The 20,169-nt window shown below is 42.3% G+C and overlaps 2 protein-coding genes across 2 annotated transcripts; one reads left to right on the top strand and one right to left on the bottom strand.

Moving 5' to 3' along the window:
• LOC110434056 lies at positions 779–10,922 on the top strand. The gene is made up of 9 exons (XM_021457720.1): positions 779–1,133; positions 1,220–1,372; positions 3,337–4,835; positions 4,945–5,568; positions 5,647–5,745; positions 7,484–8,506; positions 8,604–8,645; positions 10,530–10,593; positions 10,702–10,922. The coding sequence occupies exons 1-9, from the start codon at positions 867–869 to the stop codon at positions 10,723–10,725; spliced, it is 3,795 nt and encodes a 1,264-aa protein (XP_021313395.1). The 5' UTR covers positions 779–866; the 3' UTR covers positions 10,726–10,922.
• On the bottom strand, positions 15,263–19,373 carry LOC8065649. Its single transcript, XM_021451153.1, has 2 exons — positions 18,070–19,373; positions 15,263–15,757 (listed from the first exon to the last, which is right to left on the bottom strand). The coding sequence occupies exons 1-2, from the start codon at positions 19,254–19,256 to the stop codon at positions 15,595–15,597; spliced, it is 1,350 nt and encodes a 449-aa protein (XP_021306828.1). The 5' UTR covers positions 19,257–19,373; the 3' UTR covers positions 15,263–15,594.

Raw genomic sequence — 20,169 nt, 5'->3', positions numbered from 1 at the left:
TCTTACTGTGAGAGAAAATACTATAATATAACGGATAAACCAGGCGAATAAGTTAAGCGACCGATAGCGCCAAAGATAGAGCTTCATCGCTACAATAAACTTTATTCACGAAGGCAGGCAGTTCAAGTGGCCTTGTTTTTCCTATTTTTTTTTTGTTTTGGGTGCTGTAATATTTTTATTTTTTATTTAATAATTATTGTCTAATTATAAACTAATTAAGCTTAAAAGATTTATCTTATAATTTATAAACAACCTATACAATTAATTTTTATTTTTGTTTATATTTAATGTTTCATACATGTATCACAAGATTCAATGCGACGAGAAATTTTAAAAACTTTTTTAGTGTTTTGGTATGAACTAAACAAGGCCAAAAAGAAAAAGTGTAGGGCCTTGTTTAGTTCCAAAAATTTTTGGGAAATCGATACTGTAGCACTTTCGTTTGTATTTGACAAATATTGTCCAATCATAGACTAACTAGCCTTAAAAGATTCGTCTCGTCAATTCCGACCAAATTATGCAATTAGTTTTTATTTTCGTTTATATTTAATACTTCATACATGCGTCTAAAGATTCGATGTGACGAGGAATCTGAAAATTTTACAAAATTTTTTAGACAAAGCCTAGGAGAGAGGCACACTTCCCCTTCCCAGGGCTAGTTTCGTAATTGGATCATGTAGACAGCTTTGTTCCGCTGCTTGCGGCCTGTTTGGTGCGGTGCGGTAGGGAAAAAAAAAGAACGAAGCCGGCGTCGCCGACCCGTAATTAGTGCGTTATATAGGGTTTTGGCGTCTTTTCCTCTCCACGTCCTGCAGCGCGCTCGTGCTCTCGCTAAGCCCCGGCCTCCTCCCGCCGCCGCTGTAGCTATGGTGGGGTGCGAGGGTGCGGCCGCGGGGCACGAAGGCGGGGAGGCCGGGGCGTCGCCGAGGAGGGGCGAGGAGGACGGCGACGAGCTCGGGGATGCGAGTGCGGAGTCGTGGAGCACGAGGTCGATGGGGGCCACGCCGAGCTTCTCCGCGGCGCGCGCGACGGCAAGTAAACCCCATCCTACAGGCACCCCTCCGGTCCGCGCGATCGGCCCGTCGTCGGCGTCCGCACCGGCCGCGATTACAGCGCACAACGCGGTCCACAAGGTGCGGAAACCTAGCCCGCTGCGCGTCGTTCAGAGTGTGGTGTTTTTTTTTTTTTGACTAATTTGGGATGTTTTCGGTGTCCGTAGGACGAACTGCAGCTGCCGAACTTTGTGGATAAGGAGGAGTACAGGCAGACTATGACAGACATCCAAAAAAAAATGGATGTATTGAAAAACTTTATGAAGCAGGCCAACAAGGAGGGGCAGGCCAACAAGGAGGGGCAGGACCTCACCGGCAAGGTTTGTTTCTCGCCGGTTTAGTGATTGGGTAGCTATGTTTGGATTATTGACTGGGTGTTATGTTTGGATTATTTACTGGGTGATTGTTTGTCCCCTCTAATTCTGTGTGATTCTAGCGTACTTGTGCTTGAGCAGTGCTTTTTTGAGGTTTTGGGTTTTGGTAGGGGGCTTTTGGAGTCCCTCTAGTCTCTGCTAATGCTAATTTCTGTTTACAAGTTCCAACGGTTCTAATTCGATCGGTTCAGAGCACACGTCAGTTGCTTCCAGATCGCCTAAGTTTCTCTGCCATACTATAAGTTGGCTGATGGCCAAAATTTGGTTACCGAAACTTAATTTTGGCAGCCATCTGGTTGGCTACGCCAACATCTCACAATTGACATTGCCAAATTTATGGCAAACATTCTTGCCTTAGTTTTGTTATTTTTTCTTGCCAAATCTTTGGTATGGCAATTTTTGGTAGCTAACCAAACAGAGTCAGTTTTTTCCCAGCTGCTTGCTTGTTTTAATTCCTTAACTGATTCGGAAGCAATGCCTCGAAGGAGGGGTTCTTTACTAGGTTGTATCGTCATGTTGAATTCGCTCTAAACAAGAGCGGTGCTTCTCCTTTTTTTTTGGTTCAGATTTCTTTGGTTTTGAACGTTGCTAACCCATGAACTTATACATGGTGGTGGTGTTTTTGTACTTAGCTTGTCTGGTTAATTTAGGGGTTTCTCAAAACTGGGAGCCGGTAAAACGTCTGGATTCCTGTTGTTTTGAAGGGTCCTTTTTGCATTTAGATTTCATGAGGCTGCAATGAATTTATGTAGGTCCAAATGAGACTACGGTGGTTTCAAATTTTTATTAGGAAAAATAGTACGTTTGGCCACAAATCATTTCTCCAAGAGGGAGCCTCTAAAAATTGTCAATTAATTGATGATGCACTCCGGTTCACTTTTAATTTATCCTTCCGTCACGCTTAATTTTTGTGGGTTCCAGGAGCAGGTTGTGTCAGTAGTTGGTTTCCATTCTTGCTGCTGCTTGCACGTGAAATGGCATCCCATTTATGTCCTAATATGCCCTGAAGAACAACACAACTTTTTGTTTGAATTTAAATTTGATAGAACCTGTGCCCATGTCTCTAACCGCATGCATTTTGACTTCTTCAGGTTTTGAACCAAGCAGTACATATTTCTGCATTAGTTTTTCGATCACAAACTTTTCTCAGAGTTTCTGATTGGCTATTGCCATTCTCATAGTTCAAATCATAGTGTACCTGTGGGAACCATATGAGCTTATTAAGCCTTTCCTAGTGTGCACTAGTAATATCATTTTCTTCTATGTACCACAGAGTATATGGTTTTCTTGTAATTAGGATGACTGATATGCACAGCAGCAGTACTTGGTTTGTTCTAGAAATTTTCCTGCCTTATTTACTTGAAAAGGGCTTGTGCTGTTTGCTTCCAATTAGATTACTCTTGTTTGTGTTCTTCTATACGCTTTTGTATATGCAATCAGTTATATTTTTTAGAGTTCAAGGTCAGTATCAATTGCAAAAGGAATAATGGACAAGCATTCTACAGTTCATTGTATCACAAATGATCGCATCCTAGAATTTCTTTTTGTTGCTTGTTCTCATGTTAAATTGCATTCTAGATGTATGATGCTATTAGCTGCAGATGCATAATGCTCCAGATCGTTGAAATAACATTTATATTACAGGAATCACTGCATTAGTTCACTATTATATGTTCCTGGAGATTATTTAATAGTATATATGTCTGTTTTAAAAAAATAAGTTCCTTGTTTGTTGCTCAATCTGTGTTTCGTTGTTGAAATTCAGATTCTGTTATATCGGTGAACATTGTGGTCCATTTTTTTTTTCAGTGGCCTCTAGTATTCTATTGTTCTATGAGTATATGGGTCTTTCCTTCTTTCAACATGTATCTGGTGTGACATCATAATATAGATCATTTTTTTGTATGTAGATTGGGGAAGGAGGCACAGGAGGCGCTGATGTGGTGCAGCCAAAGGTTAACTGCCCACACTACACTGACAAGGATGCTTCCCGCTTGAAGACCAATTGGACGGATATATGGTCTTTCAAAGGTGCTACCTTGTGTGAGTCTTGCCAAAAAGATGCCCGCACGGAAAGGAAGCAGACCGCGAAGAAGAAAAAGAGTCGCGCAACAGTCACTAAGGGACAAGCCAATGACCAGGCAATTTGGGTATGCTTGCATTGTGGAAGGATGTTCTGCGGTGGTAGAGATAAGGTGCCACAAGGCCATATCAGACCACACTATCGGGATAATGGTCATTTGTGGGCTGCAAGTCCTGAAGACCCAACTTCAATCTACTGCTTCAAGTGTAAGAAGGAAGTCTCAATCAGTTTTCTAGATTTTAAGCTGATGGAGACAAAACCAGAGGGGGGTAAGATGGCAATGAAGAAGGTGATAAAAAAGTTGGAGGATGTGCTGTCTCCTCCATCAGATCTGATGGTGTCATCACCTCCAGTAGATCAGACGATGCCGCATGCTCCATCATGTTCTGAAGGGGGATCTCACCAGGTGTTGGGTCCACTGGATACTGACCTGAAGGTGACACCATCTCCAGATATCAAAACATCTGCTGACACTAATACGGAACAGCTAAAAGTCTCACCACCTGGAGTGACTAGTAAATCTGCTGCTGCTGAGGAGGGCCTGGTGATCACAAAGGCACGTAATATCGTTAAAGGGCTGAAAAATTATGGTAATACATGCTATTTCAATGCAGTCATTCAGAGTTTACTTGCACTTAGTAGCATGCGTGCAATAATACTAAGGTCGGATGTTCAAGCTGGCCATCTTGCCATGCAGTTAAGGGAACTGTTTCTGATGACAGAAGCTTCAAGTAGAACAGCAGCTGAACTTAACATTGGGAGGCTCCTACATGCATTTTTAGACATCAACAGTCAATTTGCAGACAAAAAAATGCAGTGTAGTCATGATTGTTTCGTTTCTTTTCGTTGGTCTTTGCATTGGGAGGAGGTTGAGGAATGGAAGCGAGCGAAGGATGCTTCAATTGAAGATCATATAACAATACCAAACTTTATTTTTATAGGAACCCAATGTTCAACTGTAACTGGTAAAGTGTGCAAGCACTCTTCTCCCAGTGGAGCGACCCCATTTGGTGAACTGTTGCTATCAGCTCCATCAAAATCTCTTGGAGATAGAGATGTGGTGGATGGTCCAATATCACTTGATGACTGCTTGAAAGCGTACTTTGGGCAAGTTCATATACCAAAATGGGAATGTACTGAGTGTAATTCTGGAAGAAAAGAGACAGAACCTATTGTCAGAGTAGATGCTGATAAAAGGTCTTGTATAATGAGGGCTCCAATAGTTTTGACTATTAGTTTGGGCAGAACAGTAGATGTTGATAAGAAGTTGTATGGTCATGTTAGCTTTCCGCTTGTTCTTGACATGAGTGAATTCTTGCACCCAAGGTACTGAATGTTCCTGTACCAGTCAACTTGTTCGTTACTAAAGCAGAAAAAAAAAACTTTGCAACTTTACATTTCGTCTGATCATCACTTTTTTTTATGTGAACTGCAGATCCGTGGACACCAGGAATGCCATGTACAATTTGGTTGCTGTTATTGAACACTCTGGAACCCCAGGTCTTGATGGTCATTACATTTCATATACTAAATCAGGCAGCACTTGGTTCCGTGCAAGTGATGACATAGTAGAACCAGTTCATGAAACAGAAGTTCTGGCCTGTGAGGCATTCTTACTCTTTTATGAAAGAGTGGGAGACATAGTACCTCCTCCTGCACTCTTAGTCAAAGAGGACCAATGGACTTTTGTTGGCAAGAAGAAAATGAAGAAGGCCATGACTCCGCAGTTACCTGTACCATCCCAACGACATAAGTCTGTTGCGCGAGCAAAAACCTCGTCGAAATTTGAGAAGCCTGATAAGAAATTGCAGACAACAGTTCCTCCAGCTTTTTACAAATATTCTCCCCATGATGGTGATAGCACAACATATTTAGATGTGGCAGCGAAATTGCCGGATGAGGAAGTCATAGAACTTTTTCAGAAGTTCTTGAACACAAATTATCAATGCTTGAAAGGGATTCTCAGTGGTGACAGCTCATTTCTACTTAATGTTTCATATTGTGACATTCTAAAGTACTCTCGACATCTTGCTATGACATTGTGCAAAGACTACAGCAGGTGTGTACTTCGTCTACATTGTTCGCCTTTTAAATCCAATTTCCATTATTGTATGCTAAGGTTTTATTTCTGCATCAGGTTAACTAAGAAACTGGAGGCAGCTGCAATAGATTTCTTTAAGGAGTCCAAGGGATCTGATCCTAAGGTTATTTTGAAAATTCTTCAGCGTCCTCTAAGGTAAGTCATGATAGCATAAGTCTTGTGTGTAAGGCCTTGTTTAGTTCACCTCAAAAACCAAAAACTTTTCAAGATTCCCCGTCACATCAAATCTTGCGGCACATGCATGGAGCATTAAATATAGATGAAAACAAAAACTAATCGCACACGAGACAAATCTTTTAATCCTAGTTACTCCATGATTGGACTGTTTGTCAAATAAAAACAAAAGTGCTACAGTGTCAGAATCCAAAAAAATTTCGGATCTAAACAAGGCCTAAGATAATGTGCTGCTTGTACAGGGCTTCTTTTTCTTTTTTCCTTTCCTTTTTTCTTTGTCATCTATATACTGCTCTGAGCTGCTGTTTAAAATTTTTCCTTGGTAAGGTGTTGCCTCGCCTTACTGCTTTGATAACCATGACTATGGGCCTGTTTGGTTCCCCTTGCAAAATTTTAGCTAGCTAAAATTATTTTAGCTACTCTTGGATGACTAATGTAACTAAACTATTTTAGCTCCTTTTAGTCAATGTGTTTGGAACTTTAGCTACTAAAGTGACTAAAGTTTAGCTAGCTAAAATTTAGCAAGGAGAACCAAACAGGGCCTATATCTGCATCTTTTGTGCTGGTCCTCTGAAAAGAAACAAATATAGGGGTGCTTTAACTCATTGAGTTTGGGGCTAGTGGATGTTTTAGGCTGTAGTGAGTTTATTTGAAAAGTAGGGATTGAGTTGAATTCCTGCTCCTCTGGTCCATATGATGAATAAAAACGACCATAAGGTGTAATTATGCTTCAGGCTGCAGCTCAAATCATCTGTGCAAATGCCCTGGCCAGAAGGTTCATGTCCAGCATGCTCAATTTGGGATCTTTCATGTTTTATTGGCTGAACATAAATTGAGTCTCCTGAACCTGTGCAGTTAAAATGTGAGTTTGACTGTTTGAGTGCTAAATGTAAGGCCAACTGCAGCAGAATTGTGTTGCTGTGTTATGTTTATAAACTTGCTGAAGTGCCTTTAGTGATTGCCCTTATGGCCTTATGAAATATATGCTTTTATGTGAGTGTTGCTTACTTTTTTTTATACATGCCAGTAGAATTGTAGATGAACAAGAATTTGCCATTGCACCTAGTTGGTAGCTGAGGGGTGCTTGTGAAGTCATTACTCATCTTTTATGGGCACAAACTAATCTATTTCAGAGGTCATTTTATGGAATTGCTTCAAGTTGCATACTTGCATATGCTAGGAAGCCTTTTGCTTATAATGAAATGTTAGTGATAATGTGCCTCAGTTGAGTTTTTATTCTATTTCATCTAAGACCTCCATTTAGCAATTTTTGTCAAACCATTTAGCCTGCTTTGTCCCCTGTCCCTTTTTACAATGTTTTCATCATTTATTTAAATTAGGCATGGTACTTCATATGATGTTCTCTTTCAGCACATACTGGTATTATATCTGCAATTCTGGAACATTGAACATAAAAAATTGTACTCTGACTTTCTCTAGGCTGGATTTCAGTTGACAGAAGACTTTATATTTTGCATACTCCATACACACATTGTTATTCACTGTAATTCTTCTAGAAAATGAACCATGTTAATTCTTGTTTTTTTTCTATCCTAATGAAATGACAACGCAGCTCTCCCGCGTCGTTCAAGAGAGAAAAAAAAGTCAAACCTTGTTAACTCAATTCATGGTTTTTATCTCAATCAGCATGAAAAAATTATTGCAGGGATGTGTTACAAAATGTTCTCTATTTATGCAGGCATGAAACCTGGATAGGCTATCGAATGCGTACATGTATTTTCGCAAAGCCTATGGAAGTGTATGGACACAACCGATCCACATTGCAAAATTCTCCACCACAGTCTAAGAGTGTTATTTACAAGCCTACAACAGAGGCTCTCTTGATGCTAAAAGGCATCTTATGTGATATGATTTCAAAGCATAAGAAAGGTTTTTCTTGGGGTGGAAACTTTGACACTGATGATGTTGATGTATTCAACGGGAGGATCTTCTTAATCCGTAAATCTCCAAACAAGTTCACAGACTTAGCTGAGCTGATAAAAGCTATGGAAGAGGACTTCCGCCAATACACCAAATTGTTCCTCTCAGAGCTTATTGCATTTGTGTCCAATGGGGACAGGGACATTCCCTATCTTGGAAGCTTTAATGACATCTTGAGTAAAATGGAGGAATTTGCTAAGTATTGGTTAGATGAAAAGACAGCAGAAAGGTTCCGTGAATTACTAATAAATCATCCTTTCTTGAAACCTTCGATAATCAGATCTTATTTGCTATCAGGCATCTACACAGCATGCCGTGCACATGATTTGTCAGATTCTGATGCTACATTCAAATCTACATTGAAACTTGCTGGCGGCACAGTTAGTTGGATTCGTCAAATCAAGACTTTAGCAAATACAGTCTGCACTGCTGTGTTATGTTTTGATCCAAGGACGGATCACGGCAAGAAAGAAAATGATAAAGATAAAAGGAGTGGTCAAGTTGTTGAAGACGACAAGGCTGATGAGATCTTTTCTGAAAATCTAGAGTCTTTTGTCGAGTATATGAGACACACATTTCACCACGGTCCTGATCATTCGAAAGAGAAGAGAAAACAAATAGTGGATTCTGATGGTAATTTTTATGATCCTGAGAACAAGCCACGAAAGCAATACATGCAAAGTCTCGAGGAAAGTGAGACTGGTGCTGCAGTGGCAGTTGCCGAAGTTGTTTGGGATCTTCTGCTGCTACTTGTGGTGAAAGCAAACTGCATCAGTGGGATGTAAGTTTGCATTTACATTTTTTTAAAACTATGCAGGTTTCTTGTTGTATTTTATGGTGTAACTTTGTTGCTTTTATTCTGTTATTATGTTTTCTAGGCTTGTAGATGTATGGAAGGCTTACAAGGATTACCCCAACAGGTAATTTATTTGACTCTTTTTTCTCTAAAAAAACAGGGATTTCCATTCACACTTATGATTTTGGTAGCATAAGAGGGACTTATCCCAGCCAAGCCTTGTTCCCCTATCAAATGAGTAGTTTCTTCCCCATTCTGTACGAAGACCGTACTGCGTTCAAATTTCAAACTTCACCAAAATGGATACCCCCTCTTGCTCGCCTTTTTTTAGAGTTTCCAGGACAATGTCTAGATTTAAAATTAATACCATCAGGATCAAGTTTTAAAAGGTAGCAAGTGTTAACTGCTTTGTTTCAAAGGCGTCACCTAGGCGTCCAGGTGTACCCAGCACGCCTTGGGGAAGAGTGGCGCCTTGTCACCTAGGCGTCCAGGCAGACACAGCTCTTGCTTGGACGCCTAGTTGCTTTTGAAACCATGTTAACTTTCCAGGCAGTGAGCCTCATGGATTGACAGTTGACGCACAACAGTGTTAAACAAGAAAGGCCTGAACTTTACTAATGTTCGTCAAGAGCAGCAGATGGTGGTACCAGCAGACTAGGGTTCCAGCTTTCCAGGTCTCAGTGCGAAGATCTACTGATCAGGAGGTAAAGAGGTTGTCCAGCACCTCCCAGGCCATGTTGTCAAGCAAACCTGCCCTATTAGTGATGTTATACAGAGTTGTAGCTGTTTTTTTTTTTTTTTCCTTCATCAGCAAACAAAGGTACCAAAACAGGACAGCAAGGCCTGCAGACCTATATGATAGTTCTGTGGCCATCAAAAGAGTTCCAAAGGCAATGACCCAAATTAATTCTCACCCCAGAAACCTGTTTTGGGTGGCTGTGATGCTGAGCCCCGCACCTGGACTTCATGCTCCCACCCCGGCAGTTGCCTTTACGAGTAGTGGGTTGCTAGTCCCATCGCGACGGCTGGTGGTCCCAGGTGGACGAGTGCCCACGGGATGGGGGTACAGCCCAAGGTTGCAGGGGCCGTGGACATAAAGTCTGGAGGCGCCGCAACCTGAACTGTTGCCAAGGGTGCTGCAAGTGTTGTTGTGGCTGCCAGTAAAACTGTTGGCGATGGTGCAAGAGGCCTTGATGTGGTCACCATGTTTGCGAAAGTTTGGTGTAGGGGCGATGTCCTGCATTGGTGATGCTGGTGGTGTAGGAGGTGATGCTGAGAGGAGGTGATGCTGCAGGTACCGGTGTTGTGGGGGTTGCTGGGATTGCCACAGAAGATGCAGAAGCCACTGGCGTGGAGATGAGACATGCCGGAGTCGTGGCAGCTGGGCCTTTGCTGGTGGTGTCACAAATGGAAGAAAAGTGAGAAGTAGGCCGCTCAGCAGATCCTGCAAATTTCCCTCATCCTTTGCCCAGAGGCACCTACTCTCCACCTATCCCCGCCGTGGCCTGGCCTTCCAGACCAAATTAACCAGCCAGGAAAGCTATCAAATGGAAGAAAGGTGAGAGAGAGAGAGAGTGGATTGAGCTGGGAAACAGTCAGACTGAGAAGAGGAACGTGGGATGGATGGATTAGATAACTGATTCTAGGTGGAATTGGAAGTTAGACCGCTAGAGGCTACAGTAGTGTTACTGTAGCTCGGCACCCTCTGAGCCGCTAGAACTCCCGAAGGACCTAGAAGGCCAGACACCCAAGGCACTGGAGATGCTTATCTCTACTACTCTTTCACTGGGAATTTTGGTGGGAATTGGGGTTCTTACAAAGCTGCTTTTAGGCTGACAACGCTTGATAAGATAACCAACTATAGTAGTAGTTTGATTTATTTTCAAATTGCATTGCCAACTTAAGCTCTGGCCAAAAATGAATCTCATCCTTTTAACCAACTTATTCTAAGACGCTGAACATCGTCGTTAACATTTTTGTCTTCATTGTCTTTCTTCATTTTTTTCAGCTCAGATATCATTGGGGAGAGTGAAATGGACGAGTGGCTTAGTAGCATGCTACTAGGTGATGATGTGAGTCATCGCAATTGATTTCTGTAGAATATTGAGTTGACTTGGTCATTGATGTGGCATTTGAAGTATTTCTACTAATGCATGATTGTATTTTGTGTTAATTTGCAGGGTCAAGAGGGTGTGAATGAATAAGTTGCTGGCAAAATCAACTATCTCGATATGTTCCCTTCGCATGCACGCTGGACTACTGAATTTTGTTGTATATGTCGATGGGGCGGTATATTGCAGAGTACATTTTGAACCACTATTGATATGGTTGATCGAGGTGAATTGATAGGCCGTGTTTATAAGTATGGATTTATTTTGTGACTGGTTTTTGGTCGATGTCATGTCTGATTTGTTGTTTTTTTAACCTGTTTAACCAAATTTTAAAGGCATTTGGTGCGGCAAAACAACGGTGCCGAGCTAGTCCACAATAGAATGTTGTTCTAGCTTGGCGTGCCGTGGGCCTTGCCTTGCACCGTTAGCCTACTTTGCGGTAGGCAGTGGCAAAGCTCTGGCAGGGTTGGTGGGTACCGCTCTCCTAACTTTGATGTTTTTCCATTACTTCGTTTAAGGCCTAGCTAATCCAATCTACTTTGTAATTAAAGAGTCAATGACTCCTGCATTGACATTAGCCCCTCATCTACGCCAATATAGGTGTCGTGCCAGTCCTATACTCCTATCCTTTCATTCCTATATTTTCCTTGCCTAATTCAAATTTCATCAAGTTCTTGGGTACAGATCCACGTCTTTGGAGAAAAATCCACTAAACTCTTTAGGCTTTCTTCTGTTGCACTTCAGTCCACTCTAATCCACATATATTTTTTTGGGGTTGGGGGGGGGGGGTTCAAAAACTAGTTAATTTTCTATCCTAGTTCAAATAAATCCTTAGCCGTTGTTTGGTTGTACCTCTATCCATCTGAAACCATGTGTGATTTACTGGATTGAGGTGGTGTGTTAGAAAGGATTCTGGACGGAATTTATTTTTGTTTTCATCTCAATTCATATATATATGGTGTGTGTATATATATATATATATATATATATATATATATACCTAGGGTGTAGAATAGCACTTGTAGGAGAGTATACTCTGTAGCTAGCTACAAAATATGATATTCTGTAGCCACTTCCATTTACGATAATTTTATATACTAATTTACGATAATATGTATACATATTTACGATAGTTGGGTTACTATAACACATGGGGATATTTATCGTAATGTTATAGTAAACCACTTAGTAAGGAGTTACTATAATCTTATATATATAATAGAGGTACAGATATAGATTTAATAGCATTTTCTTCTCCTGTTGCAACATATGGGTATTTTTTCTAGTAATTAGTATTTTTTCTAGTAATTATTAAATACGAACGGAAGTAATCTATTACCAAAATCTTTCATTCGAGAACTAAACAGGCCTTGGTATCTGCGATTCTGGCTGCGACAACGTGATCGTTTGTATCACCGTCACCGCCGGTCAGAAAAATACAAACGAGCAGCGACATGCGTGCAGCGTGGTATCAATTTGGCAACTTTCAGTCACACTCTAAATTATTAGTACTTCAACAACCATTTATATATAGCAGTTATGTACGGTATCAATTTGGCAACTTTATTGTCACACGCTAAATTATCATTTTAAAAATCATTTATATATAGCAGTTATGTACGTACTTTAGATAGTTATTTGAGAAATCTGGAATGAAAGGTAAGTATATTTAAAATTCAATTAAAGAAGTTGTTAGAATATAATCTTTTTACTAAAATCTCTAGAGCTCTTTTACAGTGGTTGGGGTATTTCTACATTTCTCTTGGTTCCTAAGTAATTTATTAGCTCTAATTAATCTTATTTTTTCGAATTAGGGATCACCCCCATTTTCATTGCAAGAGAACGGAAATACATCAGAGTTTTAGACAAGTTTAGACTGCCCAGGCAGGTTCAGAAACAAAAAAAAAAGGGAGGCAAAGAGTTTCAAACTCTCGCGTTACAGCACAACCCACAACACAGCTAACAGAACAAAGCATTTTTGCTTGGGACTCCTCATCCGCTAGCTTTTCCACCAGTCCGATCAATGTCTAGACTCTTGCTTGGTGTCATCATCTTCAGCCCCATCACGAAGCCTGTAGACCTGACTGGTCCCTTGACGCTTCTCATTTAACAGCTTCACAGCAATCTCAAGCATATCGTCTACGCCCTTAATCAACACTTCTCTGTCCACCTCTTTTTGAAGACCTGCCCAAAATTTCATAAGCGCACACGCATGACTCACAATCGCAAGTGGATTATGCAGCTTAACTCCATCAAAGCATACTCGGTTTCTCATTTTCCAAATTGCCCAACAAATAGCAGCAGTTCCAACTGCATGAAATTGCTTGCCATTAGAAATCCATCTTTCACACCAATTCCAACTTTGTTCAAAAAAGATTGGAATATTAGACGCACCAATGCACGTTGCAACAGTTGCCCAAATGATTTTGGCAACAGGACAAGTGAACAATAGATGTTGCATAGATTCAGGGCAATTGCAGAAATAACAGCTTGGATCACCTTTCCATTGTCTTTTAATCATATTATCCTTGGTTAAAATAGCATTATTTGCTACTAACCATAAGAGGATTTTGATCTTCGCAGGGATTTTTGCTTTCCAAATGAATTTAAAAGGACCCAACTCAGCACTAGTAAGAGCATTATAAATGGGCTTCACTGGAAACTTGTCTTTATTAGACAGTTTCCAAGACACAATCCTGCTCAGTCTCAATTTGAACTTTCATAATGTCAGCTAAGATTTTATCCCACCCAATCATAAGTTTAGGAGTTAGCCATCTACAAAAGGTGATAGGAATCCATCGCTGACCACCTGGGAAACAGTAATCTCCTTCTGATTGCAAAGTTTAAAAAGATCAGAGGAAATACTGCATAAAGGTTCATCATAAAGCCAAGTAGGTATCTTTATAACAGAAGTGTTGACTTGCTATTTTTAACAGAAATCTTCATACCTTGTAGGTAGATATCTTTAATCTCTAATTAATCTTATGAGTGGAAGGTTAGTATGGTAACTGTGCCTCCCCTACCCCTGCAACCTCGGAATTCAGAGATTTTTCACTTTTCCCACGCGGAGGTTCAGGCGTCATGCCGCAGCCCCTCCCGCACCAGGCGTCACCGCGCCACGCCGCACCCACAGCTCCCCGACGGCCTGACCGGTCCTCACACCGACATGGGAAGTCATGCCGCTACAGCGCTCCTGCTCCACGCCGCCATTCAAGCCTCTCTAGAGGGGGTGGAAGTCAAGCCGAGGAAGTCCCGCGCCGGCATTCACGCTTCACTGGAGAGCGTCAAAGTCAAGCTGGGGAATACCAGCATTGAGGCACAATGGAGGAGCTCCAGCACTATGTCGTCCTGCAGGAGTCGTGACTGCTAGGCTGGAGATGGAACGGGCCAGGCCCACACATGATTAGGCCCAATTTGGATTGGAGAAAATTCAAAAGAAAACTAGTGTCTGGCGTATGGCTGGGCAGAATGCTTTAGGTCTTGTTTAGATGCACCCAAAAACCCAAAACTTTACAAGATTTCCCATCACATCAAATCTTACGGCACATACATAGAACATTAAATATAGATAAAAAAGATAACTAATTACACAGTTTATCTGTAAATCACGATACAAATCTTTTAAGCCTAGTTACTCCATAATTGGACAATGTTTGTCAAATAAAAACGAAAGTGCTACAGTGTCAAAATCCAAAAAAATTTTTGAATCTAAACAAGGCCTTATTCCTTAATTATAAAAACAAACTTAATCTCTGGCATGTCTAGACTGAATGTGTGGTTGCTATAATAGCAAATATCTCGTTCCTGACTTGATATATAAACCTTTACAGCGCTTAGCTGAGATTCTATACTTTTGTACTCCCTCTGTTCCAAATTATAAGTTATTCCAAGAATCTTGGAGAGTCAAAGTTTTTCAAGTTTGACCAAATTTATATAGTAAAATAATAATATTTTTGGTACCAACCAAGTATCATTAGATTCTTTGTTAGTTATATTTTCATAGTGTACCTATTTTATGACATAAATCTTTATATTTCTCTTTGACTCTCCAAGATTCTTAGAATGACTTATAATTTGAAACGGAGGAAGTATCTAGCAGAAACTAGAAGGCAAGCACTGTAATGAAATCGAGAAGATCAATTAGCTACAGCTTGGATGATCTGACTGGGCGATGAGCTCTCTTCTCAAATACACAGTCCACAGACATCGTCCATTCAGGAATTACTATGTTTCGTTAATTCGTTCTATTAGTGAGAGAGATACTATGGACTTCTTATTTAGTTCCTCAAATTTTTTTCAAAAATTTTCAAATTCCCCGTCACATCGAATCTTTAAACGTATGCATAGAGTATTAAATATAGATGAAAATAAAAACTAACTGCATAATTTGGTCAGAATTGGCAAGACGAATCTTTTGAGTCTAGTTAGTCCATAATTGGACAATATTTGTCAAATACAAACGAAAGTACTACTATTTATATTTTGCAAAAAAATTTAGAAGTAAACAAGGCCTTATTATAGTAAAACTAGTTACTGATCACAACTAAGCTTGGTAGCCGGCTACTCAAGGGATAAGCATGGTAGCAGTGATAAAGAGGGCAAAAAGCAGTGAAATTTATTCTTTTATGGATTCACCCCGCATGAACATTCCCTTCATTCGCACCCAACCAAGATGAACTGATGACGTAAGCAGATAAGTTTAAGCGTTGGCATAGTTGTCGACTTCCAATAGAGCAAACAGAAGACAATGTTGGTACGAGGATAAAGAAACAGAATACAGACAGCATCTAGCTTCTGATTTCGGGTGCATTATACCATAACAAGCCTCTAGACCACACACAGAACTAGTCATTTGTTCCACCGCAAGAATTCCTTGCACACCTTACTTCCTGTCTTTCTCTAAACTCGTGGCTTCTTCCATAAGCTTAGGAGTTCAGTTGATATCATTCTTCACAGGAACTTCTAGGTTGTCAGCTTGGTTACGACGGCATCGTCTTCCTCTACACTTGCAGTGTGTTCCATCAACTTTTTAGAACTCATCTCAGATTGCACATTCTTCCTTGGACCTCCTTGATTGCCAAATTGCAGAGTTTTGTGCTTACTTGGTTCAGTAGCAGCGTTCCCTCTGTAAAACAGTGTATATTATTTAACAAAATCTGCTCTGGTACAAAATCAGTTTAAATTGAACAGTAGTAAATTCAGAACAGACCACAAAGAAGCAGGCTCACAAATTGGTAGTTCTAGACAACTCAGTAATTGTGCTTAATTTCTGTTTGATGGAAATATTTTTAGTTCAAATGACAGCAAGAAGATGAGCAAAGTAGATTATCTAACTACAACATGCCGTAATAGCAGAACAATTATCTAACTAATATGATTATGTGCAAGAAGTGTTGCTTTGTGATTGCAAATTTTGCATCGGTCTGATCGATAACAGGAACAAGTTACAGCACAGAAAATTTGAGGACAGAGACCTAAGTAAAGAATATTACAATCAATTTGAATACCATCTAATGAATATAAGGATGGTATTTGGTGGTCAGACTTGAACTCCTCATTTTAAGATAAACTTAATACATAGAACTGAATCTTCACATTATAAAATAGCAATCCATCCATGCCATATTAGTTTTCATTCTAGCTCTGGACACAGGGATTAAGGAGTGAAAAAGGTGTGGTGCACAGGGAACGAGGAGATGTATGGCTTTTGTAGGGGCTTCTCCACCAGCTTAACTAGAAGCCCTACTGAACAAGCACGCACAGGAACGGAACCGAAGCCAAAAGCATTGAAGCTAAAGTTGTTTTGGGCCTAGAAGCCAAAGCCACTGAAACATATAGGGTCTGTTTGGTTTCTTGGCTTAATTGGAGCCTGCCTACGATCGGAGCCTGGTCAAGTTAGGCCTGTCTTTAGTAGGCCAACATGTGTGTTTGGTTGGACTTCTATCCTTGGTCTCGTTTCTATGAGAGTTTGTTTGGCTGCTTGCTTTGGTTTGTATAGGATCACCACATTTTGAGCCTGGTAAGATTACCCTCTTTGCAGCATTCTATTGAACAGGTGCTGGGCATCTCTCTCTCTACCTCCCTCCCTCCCTCCCCCCCCCCTCTCTCTCTCTCTCTCTCTCTCTGCCTTTGCCCCTGCTTGTGGTGGGCCATGGAAGTAGCAATGCTAATGGCACGGACACACGATCTGCTGCAAGCTGGAGCTAGCGAGCGGACCAAAGCTGCTGCCTGATGGAGCTGAGCAGCCCGCAGCGTTCGTGTGTGTGCTTTGGATAACCAACAAAGCAGTTGTGTCGCGGTTTCCGGGCGTTGACCTCTATGCTGTTAGCCTCCGATGCGCCCATGGCGTCCGCTGCGCCACCTCCACCCGCCGCGCCCATGACCTGAGCTCAACTTCCACACCATGTCGCGTCCAATGCCACCCGCGTCCATGCTCGAAGTGCCTGTGCACGAGTCCCCTGCCTCGAACCCATCCTCCCCGTCCCCGGCGCACATGAAGCTGCTCTTCAAGGCCTACCGCTGCAGTGCGCGGGCCTTGCTGGCCATGTTCCTGGCAGAGCTCGTCGGACCCACAGTCACGTCGCCGTGCTCCCCCACCGCCGCGTGCTTCTGCTTGGCCAACAGCAACAGGGAGAGAGAGGGCGAGGAGAAGTGTGGCGGAGGACTCCACAAGGCACTGACTTCACGAGCAGAGGAGGCGAGCAAAAGGAGAGCAGAGGGGGTGACAGGAATCGGGAAAGACTTCACGAGTGAGCTGGCCCAAGCCTGGCCCCAGAAAAACGGATCCCATGTCCATTCTCTGGGAGCCAGGCCAAGGCCTGTACGGCGGCGAGCTCTAGCCTGGCTAAGGCTTAAGAACAGGGAACCAAACATCTTCATCTTAGCTCCAGCAGGCCTGGTCAGGAATTAGCCACCTAACCAAACAGTCCCATATTTTCCTTGCTTCTGTTTTTGGAGAAGCCAAAGTCCTACCAAAGAGGGCCTAATCTGAGACAAGTGTAGAAGGCTAGAATGACAACTGTTATGGGATGGAGGCAGTATACAGCATGGTTTGACTAAGCATGCTCTCCAAAGCTAGACTGACTTTTAGTGTCTACTCCACTACAACACTAAAATATGTAGTCATAAGTTAATAACAAATAGAAACTACTTTTCAGGTATGAATCCAACAATATAATTTTTATGTGAGGCTCATTCTTGGTTGGAGACTACTGGATTATTACATTATAAAACTCGTGACTGCCCCATAAAATGAAAGGGCGTACATTATAATTAACACAAGTATGGATGTGTTTAAAACAGCATTTAGTATCTATACATGCTAGAACCATAATGTAGCCTTTATATGCAGTTCCAAATGCGAGACCTAGGTAAGAAGTTGTGTATGTAAGCCTGAGACATAAGCATACACATAATGAGTCTACAATACAACATTACCTGGGGGAAAGCAGATGTTTGGAGATCCCACTTCCAAAGTAGACGGAACTGTAACCCAGCGGCCTCGGAGAGTAACAATTAGCCACACCCTTTAGAGTCTGTTTCCTCATATCAACTGCAAGCACAGTTACGTCTGTGTCCTCGAGGCCGTGTCTGTCCAATATGTAAACAACACCACTGTCGTGGTGGCTCAGGGCTGGATAACCTGAGTAGAATCCCTTCAAGGTTGGTAGGGTTTTGGTTTCAGCCTCCTGCTGATCAGGGTTGGTCTGTGCTGGGTACTTGGGAACTTCAATCACGCAGTCCTTCTTCCACTCATCCCAAGAATCCTTCCTTTCCCATGTGACTGCCTTCCAAGCTTCAGGTCCGACAATATGTGAACACATCTCGAAGTACTTGATGTAGCCTTCAACAACAATGATGTCACGAACATACAATGGAGGACCCTTGAGTTTCCTGGGCACCAATGGAGGTGGCAGTGGGATGTAGCGAAGCTCGGAGCTGTCCTTGAGGACGTCGCATACGAGGATGCCTCGCCAGAGGTCAACCCAACCTATGGACCCATGCTCCCCTCCAATAGTGATCACCTTGCTGGGGTAGGTGTAGAGCAACTTCTGCTCTAATGAAGCAAGGTACATCATCTTGCAGCTCCATGTCTCTGTCTTGGAGCTGTAGAGGTGCAGTTCGTACTTTCCCACGCAGTATGCCCAGCAGAGTATAGCAATGAAATACATGTCGCCAGCACGGCAGCGCAGGAGGCCAACGTTTTCGTCAAAGACTCGGCCGGGATCCCTGGGGATCAAATCCAGCGACGGAGGCTTATTCTCGTCGCCGGCGTGATAGACAAAGTGGTCGTTGTTCCACGCGACACCGTCCCCACCCAGACGGCAGATCGGGACGCGAAGCATGGCGAGGTCGTCTTCTGTGCTGAGGAGCATGGGAATGCCGCCGAACGCGGATTTCTCTAAATCCGGGCTGTAGACTGTGAAGCAGGAGCAGCGCGGCGGGTTAACAATCCAGAAGGTTACCTTGATGCGCTTGCCTTTGCTTGTGACGCCTTCGGCGGTGGTGGCGTTGGTGCGGTCGTCGATGTAGCCGCGCGGGTCGACGAGGATGGAAGCCGGAGGCGGATCCAGATCGTCGGGGTACAACAGAGGCGGACGGGCAAGGACTAAGGATCGGCTCATGGTTGACGGATCAGTGGGGATAGCGATCTTCTTCCGTGCGAACTGGAGGAGCAGGGAGCGTCTCCGCCAGATCTGAGCGGCGGTGACGGCGGCGGGGGAAGAAACCTAAAACGAAGGATAAATACGATATATATCGGCGTCTACGAAGTTCGCTCGTGGTTGGGCCTTCATGGCCGAAGAAACGTTCGGCATCCTCTTGTCGGGCCTTTCGGGCCCACTGAGACATATATCTGAATATCTCTAGATTTATGGCATACATGGCCCGATGAAGTATACGTAGAATCGTACTAAACCATTTGAAGTAGTATATATATTAAGTATGCATGCATACATAGAGTATGTGATTATACTTATTATATATACTAGTGACATTTTAGTAATATATTAAAAAATATGAATTCCTTTGAAAATTTTTTGCATGGTAAGATCTAGAATATCTTAATATAAATATATGAACATACTCAAACCGATAAACGAGTATGAATACATACGTAATGTAGTTTATTAAAAATGAGAGTAATTACTCCCGTGAATACGAAAAATGCATGTAAGCATTATGTTATACTTGCTAAGAGTATATGTTTTAGTAATATATATATGTATATCTTCTCTATATATTACCCTGGGTACTGAATAATAATCGGTACCCGAGCTAGCCCACCGCCCAGGTGACCGTAACCGAGCCAACCCACGGGTGTCCACTCCACCCGCCGCCTCCTGTTTATTCTAATTGTATCCCCTTTTTTTCATCCGTTCCAATTTGGAGATCGTGGGGAGGAGGAGCCGAGGAGACGCCAGTTCCCCCAGCTCGCTGCCCCCTCCGTCGAATGAGCATAGCTCGCCGCCACCTTCGTCCTCTTGCTTCGCCGCCGCCGAGGACCTTCCTGGCACCGTCTCTCTCCCTCCTCCTCTC

Source organism: Sorghum bicolor, chromosome 1 (genome assembly GCF_000003195.3).
Source record: "Sorghum bicolor cultivar BTx623 chromosome 1, Sorghum_bicolor_NCBIv3, whole genome shotgun sequence".
NCBI lineage: Eukaryota > Viridiplantae > Streptophyta > Magnoliopsida > Poales > Poaceae > Sorghum > Sorghum bicolor.
This window is presented reverse-complemented; position numbering and strand designations above follow the sequence as displayed.

Coding starts and splice junctions, on each gene's coding strand:
- LOC8065649 (XM_021451153.1), bottom strand. CDS start 19,256: ATGAGCCGATCCTTAGTCCTTGCCCGTCCGCCTCTGTTGTACCCCGAC. Junction 15,758..18,069: donor AAACATCTGCTTTCCCCCAG/GTAATGTTGTAT, acceptor ACTGTTTTACAG/AGGGAACGCTGCTACTGAAC.
- LOC110434056 (XM_021457720.1), top strand. CDS start 867: ATGGTGGGGTGCGAGGGTGCGGCCGCGGGGCACGAAGGCGGGGAGGCC. Junction 5,569..5,646: donor TTGTGCAAAGACTACAGCAG/GTGTGTACTTCG, acceptor TTTCTGCATCAG/GTTAACTAAGAAACTGGAGG. Junction 5,746..7,483: donor ATTCTTCAGCGTCCTCTAAG/GTAAGTCATGAT, acceptor CTATTTATGCAG/GCATGAAACCTGGATAGGCT.